The sequence below is a fragment of the Candoia aspera genome, chromosome 18 (genome assembly GCF_035149785.1).
Source record: "Candoia aspera isolate rCanAsp1 chromosome 18, rCanAsp1.hap2, whole genome shotgun sequence".
Lineage (NCBI taxonomy): Eukaryota > Metazoa > Chordata > Lepidosauria > Squamata > Boidae > Candoia > Candoia aspera.
In genome coordinates this window covers 2,578,680-2,600,502 of record NC_086170.1, presented here as the reverse complement: position 1 = coordinate 2,600,502, position 21,823 = coordinate 2,578,680, and the positions used below count along the sequence as shown (strand labels likewise).

The 21,823-nt window shown below is 42.6% G+C and overlaps 3 protein-coding genes across 7 annotated transcripts in view; 2 read left to right on the top strand and 1 right to left on the bottom strand.

Annotated features, from left to right (window-relative positions):
• Positions 1 to 21,823, bottom strand: part of LZIC (leucine zipper and CTNNBIP1 domain containing) — a 382,321-nt gene that overhangs the window by 65,440 nt on the left and 295,058 nt on the right. The window lies entirely within an intron of this gene.
• The window catches only part of KIF1B (kinesin family member 1B), an 82,769-nt gene that overhangs the window by 1,489 nt on the left and 59,457 nt on the right, over positions 1 to 21,823 (top strand). For all 5 annotated transcript variants that reach the window (XM_063317365.1, XM_063317363.1, XM_063317364.1 and 2 more), the window contains exons 2-3: positions 4,669 to 4,843; positions 19,093 to 19,169. In XM_063317365.1, coding sequence (XP_063173435.1) covers positions 4,738 to 4,843; positions 19,093 to 19,169 — 183 coding nt within the window. In that variant the 5' untranslated portion in view covers positions 4,669 to 4,737. The remainder of the gene's footprint in view (positions 1 to 4,668; positions 4,844 to 19,092; positions 19,170 to 21,823) is intronic.
• The window catches only part of RBP7 (retinol binding protein 7), a 68,094-nt gene that overhangs the window by 44,695 nt on the left and 1,576 nt on the right, over positions 1 to 21,823 (top strand). The gene's annotated exons all lie outside the window — the stretch shown is intronic.

Genomic DNA, 21,823 nt, shown 5'->3' with positions numbered 1-21,823 from the left:
TTCTCTGAATTCTTTTTTCCCCCTCAAGGTCTGGTGTTTTAGCCCCCGACCGGTCGATTCCAGTTGTAGATTCCTCCCAGGGTTTTTTTTTCCTCCCCTTACCCACATTCCTTTTATCAACTTCATGTTCCCCCTAGAGACCTTTTCTATAGCGAACATCCCATCGCCAGGGTGAGATCTTGTGACAGCCTGTTTTTTTTTTTTTTTTTAAACGTTGGCATACGATGCTTCCCGAGCCAGTGAAATGTGAACCCTCGTCCTGTAGCCAGTGCTTCCCGCCTCTCCCGAGTTTTAGTTACTCGCCTAGAGAGTTCCAAGCTTGGAAGTTCAAGTGGTACGCTCTGATGGCGACACCCTCAAATGAAAGCCTGAGGTTTTAGGATCAGGGAGTTAGCTCCTTAACAAGTTCTTGGAATCTAGCCCTCTGCCTCCAGCAGCCCGTGCTTCTGTTTCCCTGGTGAGGGAAGCCATAAAAGAATCTGTCCGGGATTGGGCCCTGCCCTCATCCTTGTCATAATCAAGGCACCCTTCATAGCTTGCATCTTTTCCCCTAGAGCGATAGCGCTGCGGCCTAAACTCTCGGCTCCTCTAGGAAGCAGGGTGGGGTTGGAGGCTGGATTTTCCTCTGCTCCAGTGTACCGGTGTAGCTTGAACCTGGTTCCTCCCCGTGGTGATTTGCTGGGGAACTGCAGCAAACTCTGTGTCTTTCCTTGCCACCCCCCTTTCTTTTTATTCGAAGCTGCTTCGCCCTTTCTTTTTGTTGCATTTCTTCCCTTCCTCTGTATCCAGCACAGCACAGTTACAGAGGCAGCCATATTGGGATTATGATCTGACAGTCTTCCAGGAGCTTGGTCAGGGAAGAGGACAGCAGGGTAGTCAAGGGACTGACGAGTAGCTCAGTGAAAATGCTCCCTGCGATTCGTGGGGACGTTTGTCGCCCCTCGCTCGTATTTTCACCATTTCACTCCTTTTTTGTTTGTCGAGAATTTTACAGGGTGGGGTTTAGGGACTAGGTTAGCTCTCCCCCTAAGCTATATGTTTGTGTTCGTTATTATTCCAGAAATAGATTTCTCCATTTGAATTTAAGATATTGAAGCTTTCTTCTGCTCCCTGTGTCTTCTTACTTGTTTGTTTGTTTGTTTGTTTGTGTCTCAGTCTTGCCAGGTGTCCTCCCTCAGAGCAGAACACTGAATTTTTTTATTTGTTGTGCTGCTTTTGTGACCACAGTTATAGAAACAGGAACGAAAGGTATTTTAAGCTGTTGTCAGATACCCTTAGGAGTCCATTCCATAAATTTCAGCAGGAGTACTTTTTAGTAGACACACATTAGCTGGCTCTGTAACTCTCTGTTTCCATAGCAGTGTAAGCATTACAAAAACATGGATTTGTGATTGATGCCAGACTTAATAGCATTCATGTACTTGGTTTTGCTCCTTTCATTTACACTGAGATATTTGGCAGTCTACCTCTACGATTGAAGCGTCTTCTGCTGATCAGAGGACCTAAAGCTTTACTCTCCTGACGTCTTCTCTTCCAACGAGCCAACTTCACAAAGGGGCCTCTGCCTGCTTTTGTTATCATCATTGCCCTGATGCTGTATTGGGACTCGTTGGAAAGGCAGCCCCTCCATCTCCTTCCTGCCCCTTGCATAGTCACTGAGGTGGGGTGGATTGTAAAAAGCAGACTTCCTGGACAGGCCCCACTTTTGTGGAGCTTCTGTAGAATCTGAGGTCCAAAGGGAGAGTTCCCCTTCTCTCCTCCATTTGCTTGGCAGCCTGGCTCAGAGTAACCCACAATTAATCCAGAGAATTTTGGGTTACCTAGGGACTGATTCTGACTCAGCAATGAATGTTGCTTGAAACTGGATCTTTAAACATCCCAGTTAAGCATCTTACGCGAATCCAATCATTTGAATTGCTTTTGACAGGAGAGTTGTAATCTGTGGCTCAGTTAATTCCACCATCATCCATGCCTTTGCTGTTTAAGCGTGTTTGGGTTTTATTATTTCTGCTGTGTAACAGGTCTTCAGGACAGATAAGGTTTTATGAACGTTGCAAGTATACGATTTCTTTAGAGAAAGCTTGTATTAGCCAACGACCTTGCTGATGGAGATTCTGGGAATTGTCATCCAAGATCTCTGGATCTCTATAGTTGTCAGTTGGCTATGGTTTAAACAAACAAAAACATTTCCTTCAAACTGACCTTGACTCTTTTTGATGGCGCTTGAGTGAGAAGGAACTTAACACCTAAACTTTAAAGGCAGCTAAGCTAGAAAGTGTATTCATTTGAGGATATTCAAACTATTTTCTGATTATTTAAAGATGGGGTGGTGGAGAAAAAAAGGGTGCCGATTTTAATAAAGTGGGAGGTAAATGTCTTAATTAAACAAAGAGTATCAATCTATTTGGTTTGCTTAGGGCTTAGATGCAAAATCATTGTCTCCTCTTTTGTCTCGTTTAAGCTTTTGGGATGTATTTCTGTGATTCAGTTCCTTGCTTTTAATTCTTTCCCCTCCCCAGTTTTTTTCCCCTGGGCATGGTCCTAAACTAGTGTTTTCCAGCTTGGAAACATTTGTGCATATGGTGACCACCATTCTTAGAATTCTTGCTGAATGTGACCTGATGCTGGTGTTACCATGTTTGAGAAAGCCATCATAGGCTCCCCCGCCCCCAATTTACTTTACCCCCGCCTTATTGTTTTTTGTGTGCACCACCAACACGGGTGGTGGTTAGATTCTTGCCACTTAATTTACATGAACCTTTTGGGAGGTGAAAGGGAGAGACTGTCTTTTCTACCTGGACATATTTAGGCTACTCAATTAAATGGAGTTGTATTCACCCCAACAGCGTGAAGCAGAAAATTCCAACTGAACAGAAGAGCCATTTATATCCTGATGGGTACGTGGGCTCCATAAATGACTGTATTTTCTTCTCACAACCTGGATCCTTTAGTTTGAACCAAAGTGTGGAGAACAGGCCAATAAAGAAGAATTGGTTTCTCCTTCTCCGCCTCCTTTTTGCCGTTACACCTTCAGTGAATAGTTACTGTGCTGATATTTGGTTTTGCTGCGTAGAAGATGTAAGAACTGAGAACCGCTGGATTTGGGGTGCTTTGGCAACTGCAGAAATGATACATGGGTCCTTGGGTGGGTTGTGGGATACCTGGCATTGCTACACAATTTCTGTGCACAATTTCTATTATCCTGAGGACTACACCAGGCTTTGTGTTGCCCGTAGAGGGTCCCATGCCAGAAGTAGGTGGAGCCAGATATATTTGGGGAGGAGCTTCAGGCATTTTAAGAGATGGAGGCCTTAAGTGGCTGCAAAGCTTAAGGCATGCATTTTGCTCTCACCCCAGATGCGAAGCCCCCTTTTTTATTCCCATCTTCTCTGGAGGCTTCAAAATGGTTTTGGCAGGCCTTCCCTTGGTGCATCCTTTTTGCACCTCTGCTGTCAAGTGCTGAGGAATCCCTTTGAATCAGTTGGTCTCCAAAGATGTTCTGTTCTAATAGGCCTTGTGCGCCTGCAGAAGTCTGGAATCCTTGCAGATCAAAGTCTTGATAGGATCTGGAGTGTCTCAGAAGTCAAATACATATCTCAAAAGGTTAGAAGGCGTCAGACTGTATAGAAATAGGATCTGCTGCTTCAACTGATCCTCTAATGACTCTTATTGATTCTCTAATGGCATCCTGCTTTAGGATAGTATGAAGTAAAATGGACTGTATGTTCTCTGCTTTCTGGCCTTATCTTGCTTTAAGGGCACTCATAAGTACTGTATGCCGTTTGCATCAGGAGCATACATATTGGAATGTAGGTCTGTAGCAGATTTTCTCTATAATGTGGAAACACCCTGAATATTTGATATTTAAGGGCTGTAAGTCTGGCTCTTACTTTTTGTGGCATGTCCAAAAATCTTTGGTATATAAGCGGCTATAAGTGTTCCAGTGGTGTGTTGTTTGTGTACACTGGGATCTGTTTGCCTTGAAAATAAATAACGCAGTGTTTATTTTTCATGTGAGGAGTAATGATAGAAGATAAAAAGATACTGACCATGTCAGTTAACACAAAAAACTGGTGCAGGATGCTGTATGCTATTTTCGGCCTGTATTCGGCTTTTTATCTGATACCACATCAGCTGTTTTGAGATGCCTTGGGGAAGACATTTTCATTTGCCCACATATATACTCTGCTTTCTCTTCCAGCTAAAATGCATTTTTTACTTTGGTTCTGTGAAAAGAGAATGTAGTGATTTAGTTTGATTTTCTGCAGCATTATTGTTCTCTGCAGAATACCGAAAAACGTCCAAGCAGAACATGACATGAAATCTAAAGGTATCGCATAGGCTTTTTATCTTTCTGCAAAGAAATCCCTGGAGGTGTGTTGGATTCTTTTGTACTTGCCACATATACCAATAAAATGAACAAGCAGTACCGAAAACGGCTATCTTTTTAAAGCTGACTGAGTCATGAGTGATGTCAGTGAACAGGGCTCCATTTTTTCCCCCAAGTGTTCCTCTCAGCTGAGTAGAAGATCAGTGTGAATACTTTCACTAGCTTACACGCCAAGGAAATGTTGATTTTTGTTGTGCATGGATCAGACAAGCTTGGCTGTAATGAATGGCAGTTTATCTGAAATGTATTTGAAAATCACTTTTCCTGTCTTTTAAAAGGTAACTCTAGAAGAAACTGTGGGAGTCCTTGAAACATAATTTCTGGAGTGCACACAAGAGGCCATCAAAATGTCAGGAGCTTCTGTAAAAGTGGCTGTCCGGGTCAGACCTTTCAACTCCCGAGAGACTAGCAAAGAGTCCAAATGCATCATCCAGATGCAAGGAAACTCAACCAGTAAGTCAAGCTTAATTTCCTTTCCTTTCTGGGACGCTCAGTAAATTGCTTAGTACTGTACGAAGTAATGTCATTGACAATTATTCAAACAACTGTTTCTTTTTTTGCAGCAATCTTGTGGCTTTTTGCTTTTTTGTTTTTTTTTGGTGCTCTGGAAGAATTGTATCTTATCTAGCAGCCTTTTTACTGATGTGTAATCAGCTGGAAATGAGTGGAAGGCAATAACACGTGCTTCAGGGACTTCCTTGTCTTTAGCAATGCTACATGGCCATCCTGTCAAAGTTCCTCTTTGGGAGTAGCAGGATGACTCGCACAAGTTTATTTTGGGGAAGAGGTATTCTTGGGAACAAGATTTGCTGGCCTGGGCAATTTTGATGCTGCTTTGTGGCTTATACGCCTAGTGTTCAGGACATCCTAATGTTCCTTTTTGCCACCTGCCAAGTTGAAAGCCTAGACTTGGTGGGAGCCTGTAGGTCAGAAGTAGGAAACCTGATTCATTGTAGATGCTCTTTCCTCCTTTCCATCATTTATACGGCCACCCACCTCAAAGCAGTGACTCATTCAACTGCTGCTGTTAACATCCGTCATCACTGGCAATGCTGGCAGGAGCTGCTGGGATATAGGGTGATCCCCACCTTCATCACAGGTTCAGGAAAACTCAGGAAAGCTAGAGGAAGTGTGTTCCCAGCCAATGGCTACCCTTCATGTTCCTCAAGGGTGAACAATCTGTGGCTCTCCAGATGTTTCCCAATTACAACTTGCAACATCTCTGGCCATTGACTGGGGCCGCAGGAAATTGGAGTTTATCTGGAGGACTGCAGATTCTTCTGCTTCATTCATTTAAAGACCACCAGTGAAGAACAGCCCACCATCCTTGTTGGGAGTTGGTTCTACCGTCAAACTGCTTTTAGTATCAAGATGTTCATGTTTCTTACGGTTTAGTCCTGTGTCTCAGGTAGCAGAGAAGAAATTTTTGCCATCTCCAGGGTGATAGTTTTTGGAGCATTTGAAGGGTGCTGTTGTGTCCAACCTGTATTTTCTCTTCCCTAGGCCTGTGGCTTTCTTCACATAACTTTTTTTAAAAAATTACAGCTGGCTCTGCTTGTTCTCTCCTACCCCTAAATGCTTTGTCTGTGTCTACTGGCTTTATATCTGATACCTCCTCCTTCTAATAAGATTCTGAGGTTGGGTCTGTTGATGTCAGCATAGTCTCTTGATTGTAGGGTTCAGGGAACAAAGTTTAAAAAGAACACAGCCCTAGACTGTGTAGCTGAGAATGGCTTCCTTTGCATCTTCCTCTTGGGCTTGCTTTTCTGCGGATGTTTTGATCTGTAGCTTTTTGCTGAATGTCCCTAGACAGACAAAAGGAAACTGAAATGGCAGGTGGTCAGACTTAACTCATTTGGATCATTAATAACTGTGGGAAAATAGCCGTAGAGATATCCTTAAGCCTTGCAGCCGGGAGCCTCTGAGTATGTTGTTAGGTGGGAAATATGCCAGGAATGTACAGAAAGGGGGTGTTATGGGAAAAAAGGGGTCAGACATGCAAATGGTGGAAGGGAAAATGGGAGCATTTGCAGGGATGCTGAGCCATCGTCACAGGGATCGTTTTATGGCTCTAAAGGCTTTCTTAAAAGAAAAAGTGGCCCCCAAAAAAGTGGCATTACTTTTGTGATGTTCTCACTGAGAGGAATTGGTCAGAATGACATAGAAATACACGCTCTGGGATAAGAACTTTTGAACTTTTAAAATAGTTTGTATGTGACTCCTATCAGATTCTTGGATTGCCGCATCGGATCCGTAAACGAATCTGGTCAAGAATGCCGGGCAGAAGAGAATGGTAGTGAAGGCTTGTCAGGTTCTCAGTAACTGGAAGAGCGTCGGTAGCTTGATTCAGTCTTGCCCCTTTGCGTTCAAAATGTTGCTGCTTATGCAGACTCCTGAGGGCCAGCTTGGACGAATGGCGGTCTTTGCAATATACTGACCGTCAGCTAAGACTCAGCAAGGAATCGGGATTCTTCGTACTGGTGGGCCATTGGAAGTCAAAACAGCTAATTCAGGGAAGTTTAAAAACTCTTGACAAAATTCTTGCTTGTGATTCCCTGAGGACTGACGGAAAAACACGGTGCCGAAGAAAATCCTGAGAACTGCATGAAATTGCCTCTTCTGACAAACATCCTTGGATTTAACCGATTGTCATGATTTTCCTTTGCCCTGCTGGGAAGAAAGAAATGCAAAGGACACATCCATAAGACATCTGATTAATCCATCCACTGAAACTTGCAGAGGACATTGAGATGCATACCTGCTGTAATCTCGGCGTGTGCATGACAGTCTCCTTTTTATCAGATTTTCTTTATTACAGTGAAATCCTGCAGCCCAGCTGAAATCACACGCTGACTGCATTAAGAGACTGGTGTGTTGGCAGCAAGCCTAGTCTGCTTGTGGGGCACTCAGAGCTGACTGCAGATGTTACACAGTGGAAAGTTGCTGCTGTGGGGAATTTAGAAGGGAGGAGTGTGAGATGGGGATTGCCTGGATGACACATCCAGCCATAGGTTGCACATCGGATTCTGGGGCCGCGTGTTCATAGGCTTATTCAGGCCAAATGGCTCCCCCCCCCCTTAAATACACATTGCTATCTCCTGATCCGTCTGAAAAACCCAGTGGTGGTGAGAAGATCAAACAGAGCCGTACCTGGGGACAATCTTAAGTTGCATATTCTTTAAGCAAGAGCTCTTCACAGAGACTCACTGTAGCTGGTGCAAAGTCTGCAGAATAGGGCCTGACTCCAGCTTTCTCTCCTGAGCTGTGAGACCAGCTTGGGTGAAATCAAACCGCAAAGCCTGGTTGCACCAAATCAGCCCAGGGGGATAGCGTTGCTGTGTGTGAGGGATGGAGATCTTTTCAGATCCAAGGTTTCTTAAGCTGGTTCTTTGTGATGCTAAATCAATTCGTTGGTATATTTGGGCCAGCATTTTGGGGATGTGTACCCTACGCCAATGCACATAAGCTGATGGGTCTTTTCGTTCTTCAGCCCATACCTAGCCCTGCCCAGTCTCCGTTCTTCTTGTTCAGTTAGGACCCAACTTCCTTTTCACTCTGTCACCCGTTCTTAAAGGCAGAGGACACCACTCTCTACAGTAGTTTAGATGTGATGTCTGTTCCACCCTTTTCTGGTCAGTTTTTTCTGTTGCTAAGAGGATTGCATCCTCTTTGAAAAGCAATATAGAAGAGAGCTCTGGAATTGTGTCCTTTTATGACATCATTCTGGTGATTCAGCTTTCAGCTCTTTAGTAATACACAAAAACAAGCTGAGCCATTTGGAAAGGAATGTGGTTCAATCATATGACAGCAACTGAAACGCCACAGTTAGGCTTCCACTCCCAAGCACTCGGGCCTCGTGCTTCAAATCATGATGGTTTGCTTCTAATTTAGCAGTTTCCTGGAGTGTTCATCTCCCAGAAGCCCAGCTCATTGGATCATTCAGTTAATATTTGTGTAAATTACAAACTATTTTCTGAGTTCAAGGGGCACAGCGTGACTCTCAACTTTTTGTAATTGCTGGTTTGTTTATTGCTTCACGTGCTGATAATTAGTTGGACCCTTCATTAACAGATTATTTTTAAAAGATCCATTAGTTTTTTGTAGTCCCTCAGAATAGCTTATGAAGCATCAAGCACAATATGATCAAAACTGTACCCCAAGCACTGCAGTCCTTTTAAAACCAAAATTACTTGAAGTCAATTTATAAATCTCATTTGCTGTTTGAAATCTGGTTTTAAAACATTTCCTCTCTGTAGACCAATCTCTGTTTTATATGGTAGTAACTTTCTCTATGCCTCGTCTTTGTGACTACTGAATTAACTTTAACAAGTTAAAGCAATGAGATTGGAGTGTGCCAACCCTTTTATCTCATTGTTTAAGCAGCAAAAAAAAAAAAAATCTCTTGAAAGCCACAGATGATGCCTTGAACAGATCGTGGTTTAGGAAGTCTAGCAGATATCCTGAGCTCTAGAAAAGCAACAGAAACCTTTCTGTCAGGATGTGAATTCTTCCCTGTATTTATTTGTGGATTTACGATGGGTCATTGATAAAGCACATACCATCTCAAGCGAAAACAGATCTGTAGAGATTTTTTTTTGCCTGAAACCTTACTAATTGGAGCAAATAAAATTCCAACATGGTGCTGGTATAAGGCAGTTTGCTGTATTACGACCATTCAGGTTGGTACAGATTAAATGGCTATCCGGCATCCAGTCTTTCATAGCTACTCAATTTGATACCGAGCTGTAGGCATCCAGAAATGGTCCTGCGGTAATGAATCTCAGAACTAGGAAGATTATTACAGGACCAGGTGATTCTTTAGGCCACTCAGGTTGTTCAAAAACAGCTCTGCACTGTGTCTAGAAATGAAGTAAAAAATTCTTAAGATGCTGGTCAAATGTGGCATGAAGAAGAGTCGTTAGCCTTGTCTCCAAGCCCTCTTCGGAGGCTGTTCCATTTAAAGCATGTACTCATAACCTCAGTTGTAACACTCAAGCTTCTGAATGGCAAGGAAAAATTGCTTCCAGGCCCGGGATGCACTCTCTTCTTCCCTCTTAGGCTGCTGGTATGCGAGCAGTGATTTTATAGAGGGTTGTGTGCCTGCATATTTATATACTGTCTTTTTGACAGAATTGTGCCTAAAGCAGGTCACAGCAGAGTCAGAATTATGGAAAACAGAACAGCAGTTTAATGATAAGGCAATAACACACAGCAATAAAGTAAAATAAAATAAAAATCATGCCAGCACCAGTATTCGTTTTAGAGAGCTTTATAATACTTTATGCTCTTTTTGGCCTTTGCACTTGTATGATCACATGACTAGAACCTGACAGCAGTGGCTGTTTGATATTTTCTTCCTTTTCTTTGCGCATGACTTAATTAGAAATCTATCTCATTCTGGATTAAAATAAGACTCATCAGAAATATTTTTCAATATAGCTTTGTGGCGAGGTCACCAAGACAGCGGGAGAAGGTTTGGATGGCACCTGCTACTTATTTCCTCTCTTTGTTGGACAAACAGAATTGGAAGCCCAGATCTCGTCATGGTTGAGCCAATGATCTCACAATATTAACATTTCCTATCTCCTGCTAGATGAAGGGAATCATGCGATGACCAGGTGACTCCAGAGGAAGTGAGAAGGTTCATTCGCATAAACTAAGCTGCTGCTGCTTCTGTCCTAAATTTTGCCTTCAGCAAAGTGCAGGTTTTGGTGCTAGCTGGAATCACACAATTTCCTTGACAATTGAATAAGGTTTATATGTTTATTTTAAGATTTATAAATAAACCAGGTTGGAAGAATGTGGCATAACGTTCCAAAAATGCCTTGATGTTCCCATTCAGACAAATGCTGTTCTCTGCAGCGCAAGGGCAGTCAAGTTAGGTCAAAAGAGAATTGACTGGGCTGACAGATAGTAGAAGAAACAGGCAGCGAGTAGGTACTGGGAAAGGGCTTGTCTGTATTATCAACAGGCCACCATTGCCTAATGGCTGGGCCCGCTCTTCGCTCTTGTGCGGCGACGTGAGCAAAAATCTTACATTCAGGTCAGAGCAAGACCGATGGCTGGATGGCTCTAAAGCTGACTGGTTTGGAACTGGGAAGTAGCACGTCACTAAAGAGACAGGATAAGTTGCAAGAAGAGTGCAAACTTTTATCCATAACATTCCTCATTCACCCAGTAACTTAAGAATTTAGAGAAAAATGTAGACACTGGTTTGAATGTTCCTCTCCTTTTTTTTTAAACAGAAAGAAAAAGCTCTGGTTTTTAAGTATGTTCTATCTCCTTCGAGTGGAGCTTGATATCGATCGGTCGTCCCTCCTTTCTCTCAGGAGTTTACTTAGCACTCCTTCCCTCCATTTCTTCCCACTACTCTTTTAAGTAGGCAGGGCTGAGAGAGATTGGCCCAAAGTCATTGGCTGAAGGTGGACGAATCTGGGTCTCCGACATCTTATCTGCTGTACCAGAGTAGTCCTAGAGGTATCCTTATAATTTTCCTGCCAATAATACAGAAATGTTATGCCATTTTTCTCCTGGAATTTGTTGTTGACTAGCATGCAGTCCTGCTATTCCCTGGAATCTCCTATCCAAATACTAACCAAGTCTCACCTTGCTTAGCATCCAAGCTCAGGATTCTACCTGGTGTGAGTGTGTGTGTGTGACAATTGAATGGAGAGAAAATGAAACTCTCGCTAAAGGTTTTTACAATTTAAGGTTCTGTATCTCAAAAATTTGGAAGCCGGTTGAATGCAGCCGTGCAAGCATCCTTTAGAAGTTTAATTTGATGCATCAAGAAGTGAACTTTGGCATTCTGTTCTTTCAGAGCAGAATAAAACAGAGTGCTGTATTTTTGAGTAGGCAGCTGCTAGAAGCTGGTGGTGGAGAATGCTGACCTGGTTTCAAATTAAGGATAATCGTAGGATTATGAATCCTTTTCTGATATATTGTCTTCCTTTTTTTAAAAAAAGCTGTTCTTAATTTTTTCCTGTGGGACCAGAACATCTTAAATTGATTTTTTCCCTCCTCTGCATTCCATTCTAGCTAATATCCAGATGTGAAAGCCGTCTGTCATAGCGGTGGCTACATATGTAATCATCAATTTCTGATACGACAAGGATCTCTGCGTTAAAAAAATGTGGCGCCCGTTACAAAGTGTGCACAGTACACTGTCCATTTGAGGGTGGAGAACAAAGGCTGCAAATGGAATTTGGGTTGTAGCTTTTAGTGGTTATTCAGGTCGAGGCGAAGAGAAGGCATGTGGATCTCCTGAAATGCCAGCTGCGGGGTTGGTATTTATAGCAACTGGATCTGCAAGAGCAGCTGAGGCTGAGAGCTTCTCCAGCGGCTTTTGGCCATCCTTGTCTTCTGCATGCCTCCCTTCTTTCCCCTCCTGGTACAGAACTACAATTCCTAAAGCAGGGGAGTAAATCCAGCAGGATTCCAGGCTAAGCCGTTCCCTGAGTGTGCGTGGAGCTGTCTTTATTCCAGATAACTAAAAAATGCCAGGCCTGCTTGACTGGAAGCGAGGACCGCTTTCCAGCTGGGAAGAGTCTGTTTCTCTCCATTTGTTCTGAAGTAACAACTCTGCTTTCAGATTATTTTAATTAGATTTTTGTAAGCCGTCCAAGACTTTCTAGTCATATCCTTAAGGGGGAAAAGGCATTCTTTGTGTTCCAAATAAAGCGTGTGATTTGACACTTCTTAAGCTTGAAAGCTGCTTATTTTGCTGCTTTTGGCCCTCCTTGTCTTTCTCATCCTTTTTTTTTTTTTCCTTAATGCTGAACAAATCCAGCAGGTATCCCCTTCAAAGTGTGAGGGGGAATATATTGGGACTAACGTGTTTTGAATATATTAATCAAGTAGCAACCTCTAGTACAGATTGACTCGGAGGATTTCTTTAAGTTCCTTTTATCACACTTGAAAACTGAGGTAAGATCACCCAGCGAGCTTTCTGGCTGAGTATAGAGCTACATGTGGATCTCCCTGGTCCTAATTTGACTAACCCACTTCACCACCCTTGTAGCTCTGAATGACTTTCATTTGTATTCTTCCTTTCCACTGACTCATGGCGTGATGTTGGACACATCACTTACTGCTCAGCCTCCATTGCCCATCTGTCAAATCTGGAGGCCTCCAGATGGTAATCTTTCAGCCTGCCAATCATTGCCTCTCTTCTGCAAGGTAAAAACACAATTCCTGTTGATTGGACAAGGAGCCTGTGCTTTTTGGGTGCAGGCAACTTTGTCACACAGATGGTTGGTTGTCCATCTTTTCTTTCCCAAACCCAAATCTTGATTACAATTTGAGGCAGCATCTTGATCTGCTTGTGTGTGTGTGTGTGTGTTTTAAGTGGATTTCACAATCCCAGCTTTTAGTCAATTTGGAATCTATCTCCTTATTTTTTTATTTTTCTTGTCAGTGTTCCAAACTGGCAGAGTGCAGAATTCATTACTGTTATAGCCCCCATTTTTTAATTTCTGTGTTTTAAGGAATTTGCTCAATGTGAAATTTCCAAATAGAGGTTAGGCAAGGCGGTATTTAAACTTGATAAGTTGTATGTCAGTTTTCTTATCTTTATTTATCTTTATTCTTTATTCATTTGTATTTTGCTCATTCTTGAAGGCTGTGGGTGGCTAAAAGTCTCTGCATAAAATCAAATACGAATGAGAGGTCTTCCCAAATTTCAGGGGCGCTGCATTTCAGTTCTGCTTGGTGGTCAGTTAAAAAAATAGCTGTTTGAACAAAATGAAGAGTTGGGGCACTTGATCAAAAATTAAATCCAACCCTGCATAACTTAGTGGTTGAAGTTGTTACAATGTGCACTGAATAGCTTGCCATTTTGCATAATGCTTACTTGGTGTGGATTGGAAATGGGTTCAGTAAAAACATAAACTTGAGCATTCGGAATGATTTTGTTTAAAGATTTTCCTGTTCAGTATTTGTCTTGTATATATATGCTATGAAAGAATGAAGATAAGATATTAAAACTTTCTGCCTCTCTTAATCTACTTGAGGCAGGATTGGGTAGTAGCATTGGGATGTATTTGACAGTGGAAATTGACACATCCTGATCTGGAATATTTTCAAGGATTCTAGATTCTCATATGAGCTCTTGCCCACAATTACGGCTAATGTCCACGTGTAAAAAACACGTGGCTTCCTGGAATATCAATGAAAACTAGAGCAGCCCATTCTTGCTTTAATTCCTCTGGTTTTCCAGGATTAAGGTCAAGCAATTTAGACTGTTTTTTAATGGATGTAAGCTCAACTGTTATGCTTCATACTCTGTGATTTGATCCACTGAAGATTATTCAGTGCCTGAAGAAATTGGAAAAAAGAACTTGCTATAGATTAACAAGTTGCCACTGGCCTCATTCTGTTGAATAACAGTAGCCGTTGGAGTAGCATCTTTATTAAGCTAAGTGAAGTAGCAGCAATTGTAACCTTCAGGTTATCTGCTGCGCAGGTTCAAAACTTTATCCCAGAGCTGGCATGCAGAAGTTGACTGTCCCAGTTGGTATGACATGGAAGGCAGGATGCAAGTCCTTAAAAGTCACATTACTAGTTCTTATAATGAACGGGTTGAATGGAAGTAGGTCAAGAAGAGGATGAGCCAAGTGGCAGCTAAGGGCGAATGGAGGAGGTCCCACTGTCTATCCGCTCTTGAGGACTTCATATCAGAGCCAATGGGGTGGGTCCTTGCTTTTCCCCTCCATGGCCAGTGAGAATTAGCTTGGCTGACATCAGGATGGTGCCATTACAATATGCTAACACCTTTAAAGACAACGTAGTTAGTTAATTTTAATGAATGATTTTGATTTTGGGGAGGGCTTGCTCACACCTGGAGTCAAACATAGCCCGACAAGAAGACAAGGGGGAAATCAGAGAAGCAGATCTTTTTTATTTGCTGCCAGTGATGCGTGCTTGCCCTTCCTTGAGCCGCAAGTCTATACCTCTAAAGACTGGGCAAGTCTGTCTAGGCAAGAAGTGAGGATTATATGTCAGTGAAACAGGGGAGACGGTCCAAATGACTTTGATGTGTGGGACAATGAAACCCTGTTTTGCACATCAACAAATAGCAAGTGTGAATTCTACCGGAGGGCAACTACGGTGCTGTATAAAAAAACAATTATAAGTATAAAACACTACGCTAGCAGTAGTGTTCTCCGAAGCAGGTGGCCAGGGTTAACCGTGATGCTCCAAGTTGCTTTTAGTGCCACAGTGATGGATACTAATTATACTTGTAAGACAAAAGCGTTTGAGGGGCGGTTTGTAAACAGAAGAGCTAATTGCCATGTTGGGTTTCTCAAATTCCAGATAAACACATTAATTTTGTCGAACAACAAGCAAGCGGTTAGTAAAGATCCTTGCTGTGATTCCCTGTCTCCTTTTCTAAGGGTCTGTGTAATTAAACTATTAGCCTGGAGCCCTGTGCATCCAAAATGAAGAAACCAATCTGGAGTAGGAAAACAGCAGCAGCAGCAACAGGACAACTGCATTGAAATGGGACTGTTGCATCTGGAAGTATTCAGAAGATTGGCTTATCGTGAATTATTTGCACACACTGGTGCACATTGCCATGTATACTAGCAGTTCATCACTTTGCTCCTCCCCGTTAGTCCAACTGCTACATATACCTGGAATGTTTTTAGTCTCCTGGCTTGTCAGTCCTCCCACAAATCAAGATCATTAAATCAAGGTTAAACCAAGATCGAATTCTGGTTTTTGATTCCCGGTTCAGACCTCACACTAAACATACCCTTCCTGGTTGGTTTCCATGTGTTTGTGTGGCTTTCTGATAGTCCAGGTCGTCTCTTCCATGTCAGATTTTATTTAAAATACTCTGCACCGGGCGTTACCATCCATCTCATAAGGCTCGTCTTACTACTCTAAAAACCAAAACAAGGCAGCTTTGAAGCCCTAACATATCTCTGTTCATATCATCCAAGCCAGTGGATGCATCTTGAGGATATGAGTGCTTTGCTTTGAGTCTTATTTTCTCAATGAACTGAGATGAAACTGTTGCCATAGAAATGGCAAACGGGGAATAATGGGCTTTAAAGGTCCACTGTAGGCTTTGAAGTGAATCAAGTCACTGCTTTTAGGAAGTGTCCCTATTTATATAGCCTTCCTCATCAAGGTACGCCATCACTGCTTTACAGATGAATGTATTGCTGCAATGCTGACATTTGCCTGAAATAGATATTTTTTTTTGCCCCCGGTCTAGAGCTGGCTTGGGATTGTGTAAAGCTCTTGTAAAGAAAGTGGTATTCCTGTTCTAGCTCTGAAGAGGAGGCCTTTGAAAGGCAAATTGCTCCCATCCTCACTCTTAACCCTCTCCCCAACAACCTGAAATTGCACCACTGAAATTTGACCATTTTGCCATTTGAGTTTTGGTGGCTCCGTCCGGAGAGGTTGATGGCCCTCTGGCCCATCCATGATTTCAAAGAAGCCTTTCCTTGCCGGCAAGATAGGCATTTGGGCAGATTTTCATAGGATCTCCACTGGGCGCTTGACCTAAATGCAGCTGTAGAGGGCTAGATGTAAACAAACGACTGAGTCGGTTGGATTCACACACCCTGCAGAACCATAATGGGGTTGGTTTAGTCTGAACATAGCGTTTTGTAGGAACCCAGCCAGGGAAAATAAAAACGAGGAAAGTTATCTGAGAAAGAGATGGGAGCACAATGTTTCATCCGTATGTGGGTCAGCCTGGAGGGAAGGGCACCCCAATGCCGATTTGTCAACAGCCACGGTGTCTTATTTTACTCCTGTGGAGAACATCTAAAAAGTGTCTGGTACGCGCGGACCTTATCTAGACCTTGTTTAGTTTGTCCGTAGCAACTTCCCAGTTTGATTTGACCACAGGCAGTGCCCCTCTTCCAAATCTTGTAATTTGCCGTAATGAATGCCAATCCCTACTTTGCCCTGTGACTTCGTTTATGCTTCTGTCATTCATAAGCTGCTTATAGGAATGGGCTTAATGGGGAACCAGGATGCTAAACTAGGGAGATTGAGACAGAAGTCTGTTCTTCTTTTTATTACTGATCATCGAGGTGGGAATATCTGGGTCTTATTTATTAGACTTACATCCTGCCTTTCACTTAGGAATATAAAGTGGCATAAATAGTGCTCCCTCCTCCTGTTTTTCCCCATGATACCAACCGCTCCATGAGGTAGGTTGGGCTGAGAGCACATCTGGCCCAAAGTCATAGTCCTGCAGGGAGCTTGTGTGCCTGAGGGGGTTGCAGAGAAAGACCCATATTCCTTTTTGCAATTTTGGTCTGGACTCTCGCTGTGTGAGAGTCCTTGGATTGCCAGTTTTTTTTTTGCTTTCACGTTAATCTCCCTGTTGCTATTGAAAGCCACATATCTCTTCCCCATGTGACGCCCTTGTGTAAGTGATATTAATCCTGGGCTTTGCCTAGATGTCAGCATTCATGAGTTAAGAACGCCAGCAGAAGACAAATCCATTCAGTGTGGAATCGGCAAGGGGAGGCCCAGTAGTAACCGTTGCTATTTGTAGTCTGCAAATGGATCTCGTTCCCATTCCACTGCCTTGGATGGAAGGTCTGTTCTGGTAGATAGCACCAGTGGAAAATTCAAATATTGTAGAGCAGCGACTAGCAAGGTGCTGGAAGAGTATGTGAAAGCAAAAGATAATGATAAAAAATTAGGGACTCTTTCTGATCTAGGATGTACATCACAGACTGGGCAGTACGCAAGACAGACTAAAAGACAGCATGAAAAATTCAGTGGGTGTCACCTGCATCGCGCCATCTCGTCTTCCCTCCCAAAGATGTCTCTTGTGTTATTAAGTGAAACAACCCAGAAACTGAAAGACTGTTAAAAAGTATTTCCTTCCAGAACACAGAGGGGCATTGATACGTTCTCTTAAGCCATGGTGGGCTTTTACCATGGTTGACTGAATCAACGGCTGGGTTCTTTTGTGAAGACAGAACCAGATAAAATGACGATGGCTTAGTGTTGTCAGAAACGTTCAGGAAGTCATCTGGAAATTTTGGCCAACTTTCCACGGGATATAAATGAGAGAAATAGATAATGAGAATCTCACAGACTTCTTGCTAACTCCCTCCCTCCCTCCCCCCCCCCTTTCTGTTTCCTCTTTCATACTTTGGCACTGAGCTTGGAGGGATAGATAAACTTATTTTTTGCACCACCTTGACATGTAATCTTTTCATTCCTGAAACCTTTATTGTGGAATCTGTGTATTTTTAGGTTGTGAATCTCTTGAGCGTTATTTGGAGTTGGGCGGCTTAGAAATGCGGCAATAAAGGAATCAAAAGACAAAACAAAGGGACATATTTGGGTTGGCATTATGAAGGGGAAAGCATTAACAAATGGGTCTCTCTGCCTGTTTTAAAAACACAGTTTCTATTAAAATCTGTCTGTAGGCTCCCTACATATTTATTTTCCGATGGATGTCTTAATATGCCACTCTAGTATGTTCTTAGTTTCTTCTTCAGGCCCTTTTCATTGCCGACTCTGGTTCTTCTGTAGAATCTTCAGCTTCTGAAAGCAAATCCATACGGTCAGGAGCCTTTTATCTCAGCGTTGCAACATGCATTTCCAAATAGGTTTGAATGCCCTGCTGTGAAATTCCCAGGAGGTCTTGAGGTTTCCATTGCTGATGCATGCCCGCTTTTGTTTGGGGCACGGATGGGGGGGGGATGTAGGTCTTCATTATAGCTCAAAGAAGAAGTCTCCTTGCTCCTCAGTCCAGAAATTCTCAGTAGGATGGCTCATTTTCTGGCATCTTGCCTGCCTCCCTGCTTTCCGTGAATTCCTTACACTTCCTACTATACTTGACATACTCTAGAGCCTAGATAGTGCCTATCTGCTGCCTTGCAAACCTGTTGCACCTAATGGTATCCAGCACGTGCTTGTTATGGAATTTGGTTTATTGTTGTTCATCAGCTTCTGAATAATGGATAAAATTTCGTCAGGGCTGACTTCTTGTAGGCACGTGCTTGGGCCATCAGCAATAGTATTTGGCCACCTTGTCTTCTATTGGCCTCTTTTTTAAATGCTTTTGATTTTTCCAAGCATTAGGGTCTTTCCAGTGACTCTTGTGCTATGTTTGGTTTTATTATTTCTATTCATGCTTCTTAACATGGGTGGCCATGTAAGTCTTATAAATAAATATATGTATCCATGAATTCAGTTACCGAATAGCTTACCAGCTGAGTTGCTTCGTCTGACCTCTGCTATCCCTATGTACATATGCCAAAAATATTTTACAGCGTACCCTGCCTTTCTGGTAAGAACTTAAGATGGCTTCCCACAAGAAGAAATATGAAATAACAGAACTCCAGCTAACAGAATGGCTGGTAAAAATGAAACAAAGCTAACAAGCCCAGAGGATTCGAACTGGATTATTTAGCAAGTCAAATGTCCACCAGGCAATACTGGTTCTATTTATTTGAGAGATTTATTTATCTGGCCCCATCACTTCTGTAATACGACTAGATGAAGTATAATCTTTTATGAGTCACATTTGGTGGGCAAGGGTAGTGAAGTATCAAGTAGTAGAAGACAGGAACTGCGCCTTCTCCCACTTCTGTCCTGATTGCTCCTCAGAGTTCTTGGATGGTGCTCTGAGTCACTGTGTGTGAGTTGGGCGGCCATATACATTTATTCAATCAATAAAATAAATTAAAAATGCGTATGTTTGTTTCTTCCAGGTATTCTGAACCCAAAGAATCCCAAAGAAGCACCAAAATCCTTCAGCTTTGACTACTCATACTGGTCCCATACCTCGGTAAGAACTCTATTGTCTTGGACCCAGATTCCTTCTGAAGGTGGGATACAAGCCATACAGCCGACGGCTGGATATTTCTCTCTTCCCGTCCTCCGGCCAACAGCTGTTTTTCTCCTCTGATTGTATTGCGATTTTAGCCATTTAAGTGCCAAGGTTCTTCTTGATCTAAATGCGTTTTCCAGCACGGGATCAGAAATATTAAATTTCATACGAGGTGCAAGTGTGTACAGGGATGGCTTTGCAGAGAGAGGATTAGCCCAAGCAGCCCCAAGAAGGAATTTGAACAGCAAACAATTTCCATGCGTGAGTCTATGTATAAACTTCCTTGAGGAATGCTTATAACTCAGTAAAAGATGAGTTTCTTAGCTTAGCTTCTTAAGAGCCAAGTACTTTGCTTCCCATTTTGCTCTCTCCAGACCAAATCACAAAAGTGTACCCGTTTCCAGGCTCCGAAGCTCCATATCCCTTGTGAAAGCTACATCTGAGGTTTTGCTGACTTCCAGCCATTGTTGGACTTTGTGGTACTGCTGTTCAGTTTTCTTAACACATCAAAACAATGAAAAAGGATCCTTCCTGTTCACAGCACTTTGTGCACTTTGATAATTGATTTGTCCAGGAAGAGCAAATCTATGCATTGGGTAGAACAGGCCACTGAATACTTCTGGCTCGCATGTAGAGAAAAGGTTAAATCTCTGCAGATCCCGCATGGTGCTTTGCTGCATTAATTAAACGAAGTAGGGGTTTCCCACGTAAGATTTCCCAGAAAACAAAACCAATCAGTAAAACATTGCTGCAAAATCATCTCAAAGAGACCCAGACGTTGCCTTTGAGATAAAGCAAGCTACAAGCTAAGAAATACATTAGCTCATAAGCGACTCACAAAGGAACTGGGCAACCTTGTTCCATGGCATAAGTGGAATTCATGTGGAATATCCTTTCCCCAAATCCTTTGGAAATATTCTTTGAAACGACGGCCCTCAATAATGGGAGACGTGAAAATTAAGCATCTTCCCTTGAAACTGATTTTTGAGGAACAGTATTTAGATGGATGGCTTTTGCCTGGGCTACTCCCCAATGCACAGCTCCCCGTATCTGGCTATTCCACCCCTTATTTTGTGCTTGTTCAAGGAGCTTTGTCTGTTTCCAGGACGGTATGGTTGAAGTGAAAGCCTGCATTAGATGGCTAACTCTGGATAATGTAGCTGATTATTACATTCTTGCCAACCGTTTCAGTATCATCTGTAACAAGGGGGATAATGATAATGATATTGACTTACTTTACTAGGTTATTGAAAATCTGACTTTATTAATGGCATTGCTGGGCGAGTATTCCTCACGGAGTCCTCTCCCTCCCCACCCCCCATTGAAGTTACACGTCCAATCCTCTAAATTCCTGCACTTCTTTTTCCCCCACCTCTTTCTCTGGTTAATTGAGTAGTAATTTTGATTTTCCATACAGAGCATGGTAGAGTGATTGTCTTGTCTGGAGATATTCTGCTTCATTTATTCCTTCAGTGGGAAAAAATGTTCTGCTGGTCAGCTGTTGCTCCAAATTAAGTCATGCTTAAAGGCTCTAGTTCAAAAAAAGTAGCACTTCCCCCCCCCATTTGCTTTTTTGAACTCACTTGCCTTCTGAAGCCTTTTGTCTGCTTTATTTTTCCTTGGTAAACCTGGTAAAACAAAACTGCCATTTAAACTGGAGTGTCTGGCACTGGCCTCTGCTTTTAGCCCCTTGATAGTTTTCAATTAGGGAGTGCTTGAAAGGTTGATGAGAGAGGTGGATGGGAAAAGCTGGCAAGATTCTGTAGCTCAAAGAATGCTCTAGAAATAGTAATATGGAAAGATTGAAGATTGGAGGCTCTCCTTGGCAGTAAACTCAGAAACACCTGATTCTTAGTGGAGGCAGCTGTAAGAGTTTGGTATTAGAGATTTGTGCCCTGTAGTACGCATAAAAATAGTGTAGAAAAATGTGGTTATACCACGGTGATCTCACAACTTGCCCTCTGCTATCACCTCTCTCTCTGTCAAATATTTCAGCTGTTCTTGGGTTTAGCCCCACTGCTCAATAGGCCCTCCCTTTTCCCGATCATTGTTTGGGTGGCCAAGAAGATGTTCAGAGTTTTCATGTCTTCCAGTTCATTCAGATTTCTTGAAAAGAGTCAGCCATATAAAACTGCAGATCTAACTAACTTGGGCTTGTTCTTTTTCTCCCAGCCCTATCTTCCCTCAATACTAATTTGCTGAGGTTCTCTGTTTTCCAACAAGGTTGGCAAGAATGGCTTTAATGAACCGGGCTGTCAACATGGAACAGCTGCACATGCTGGCTAATTTTCATAACTGGCAGAATTTCTTAGTCAGGGGGAGGGGGAAGCAGCCATCTTGAGTCCCTTTAAAGCCGCCAAGTTGCCAAAGTCGCCGTATCCAATTCTGAACTATATTCAGTTTAACTGTATTAATTTTTGTATGTATAAAATGTTTCTCTTTTCACTGATGAAACCATTTAAGAGCAGTAGTGGGAATTCCTTGATGGTGGACAGTTGTGGTCCAGCAAAGGGACCAAGATTAGAGTAAGCCTGACTCTGGTAGAAAACCTTGATGAGATCCTGTCCCTCAGTGGCGATTACTTCCACTCCTGTCTGACATGTTAAAAATCT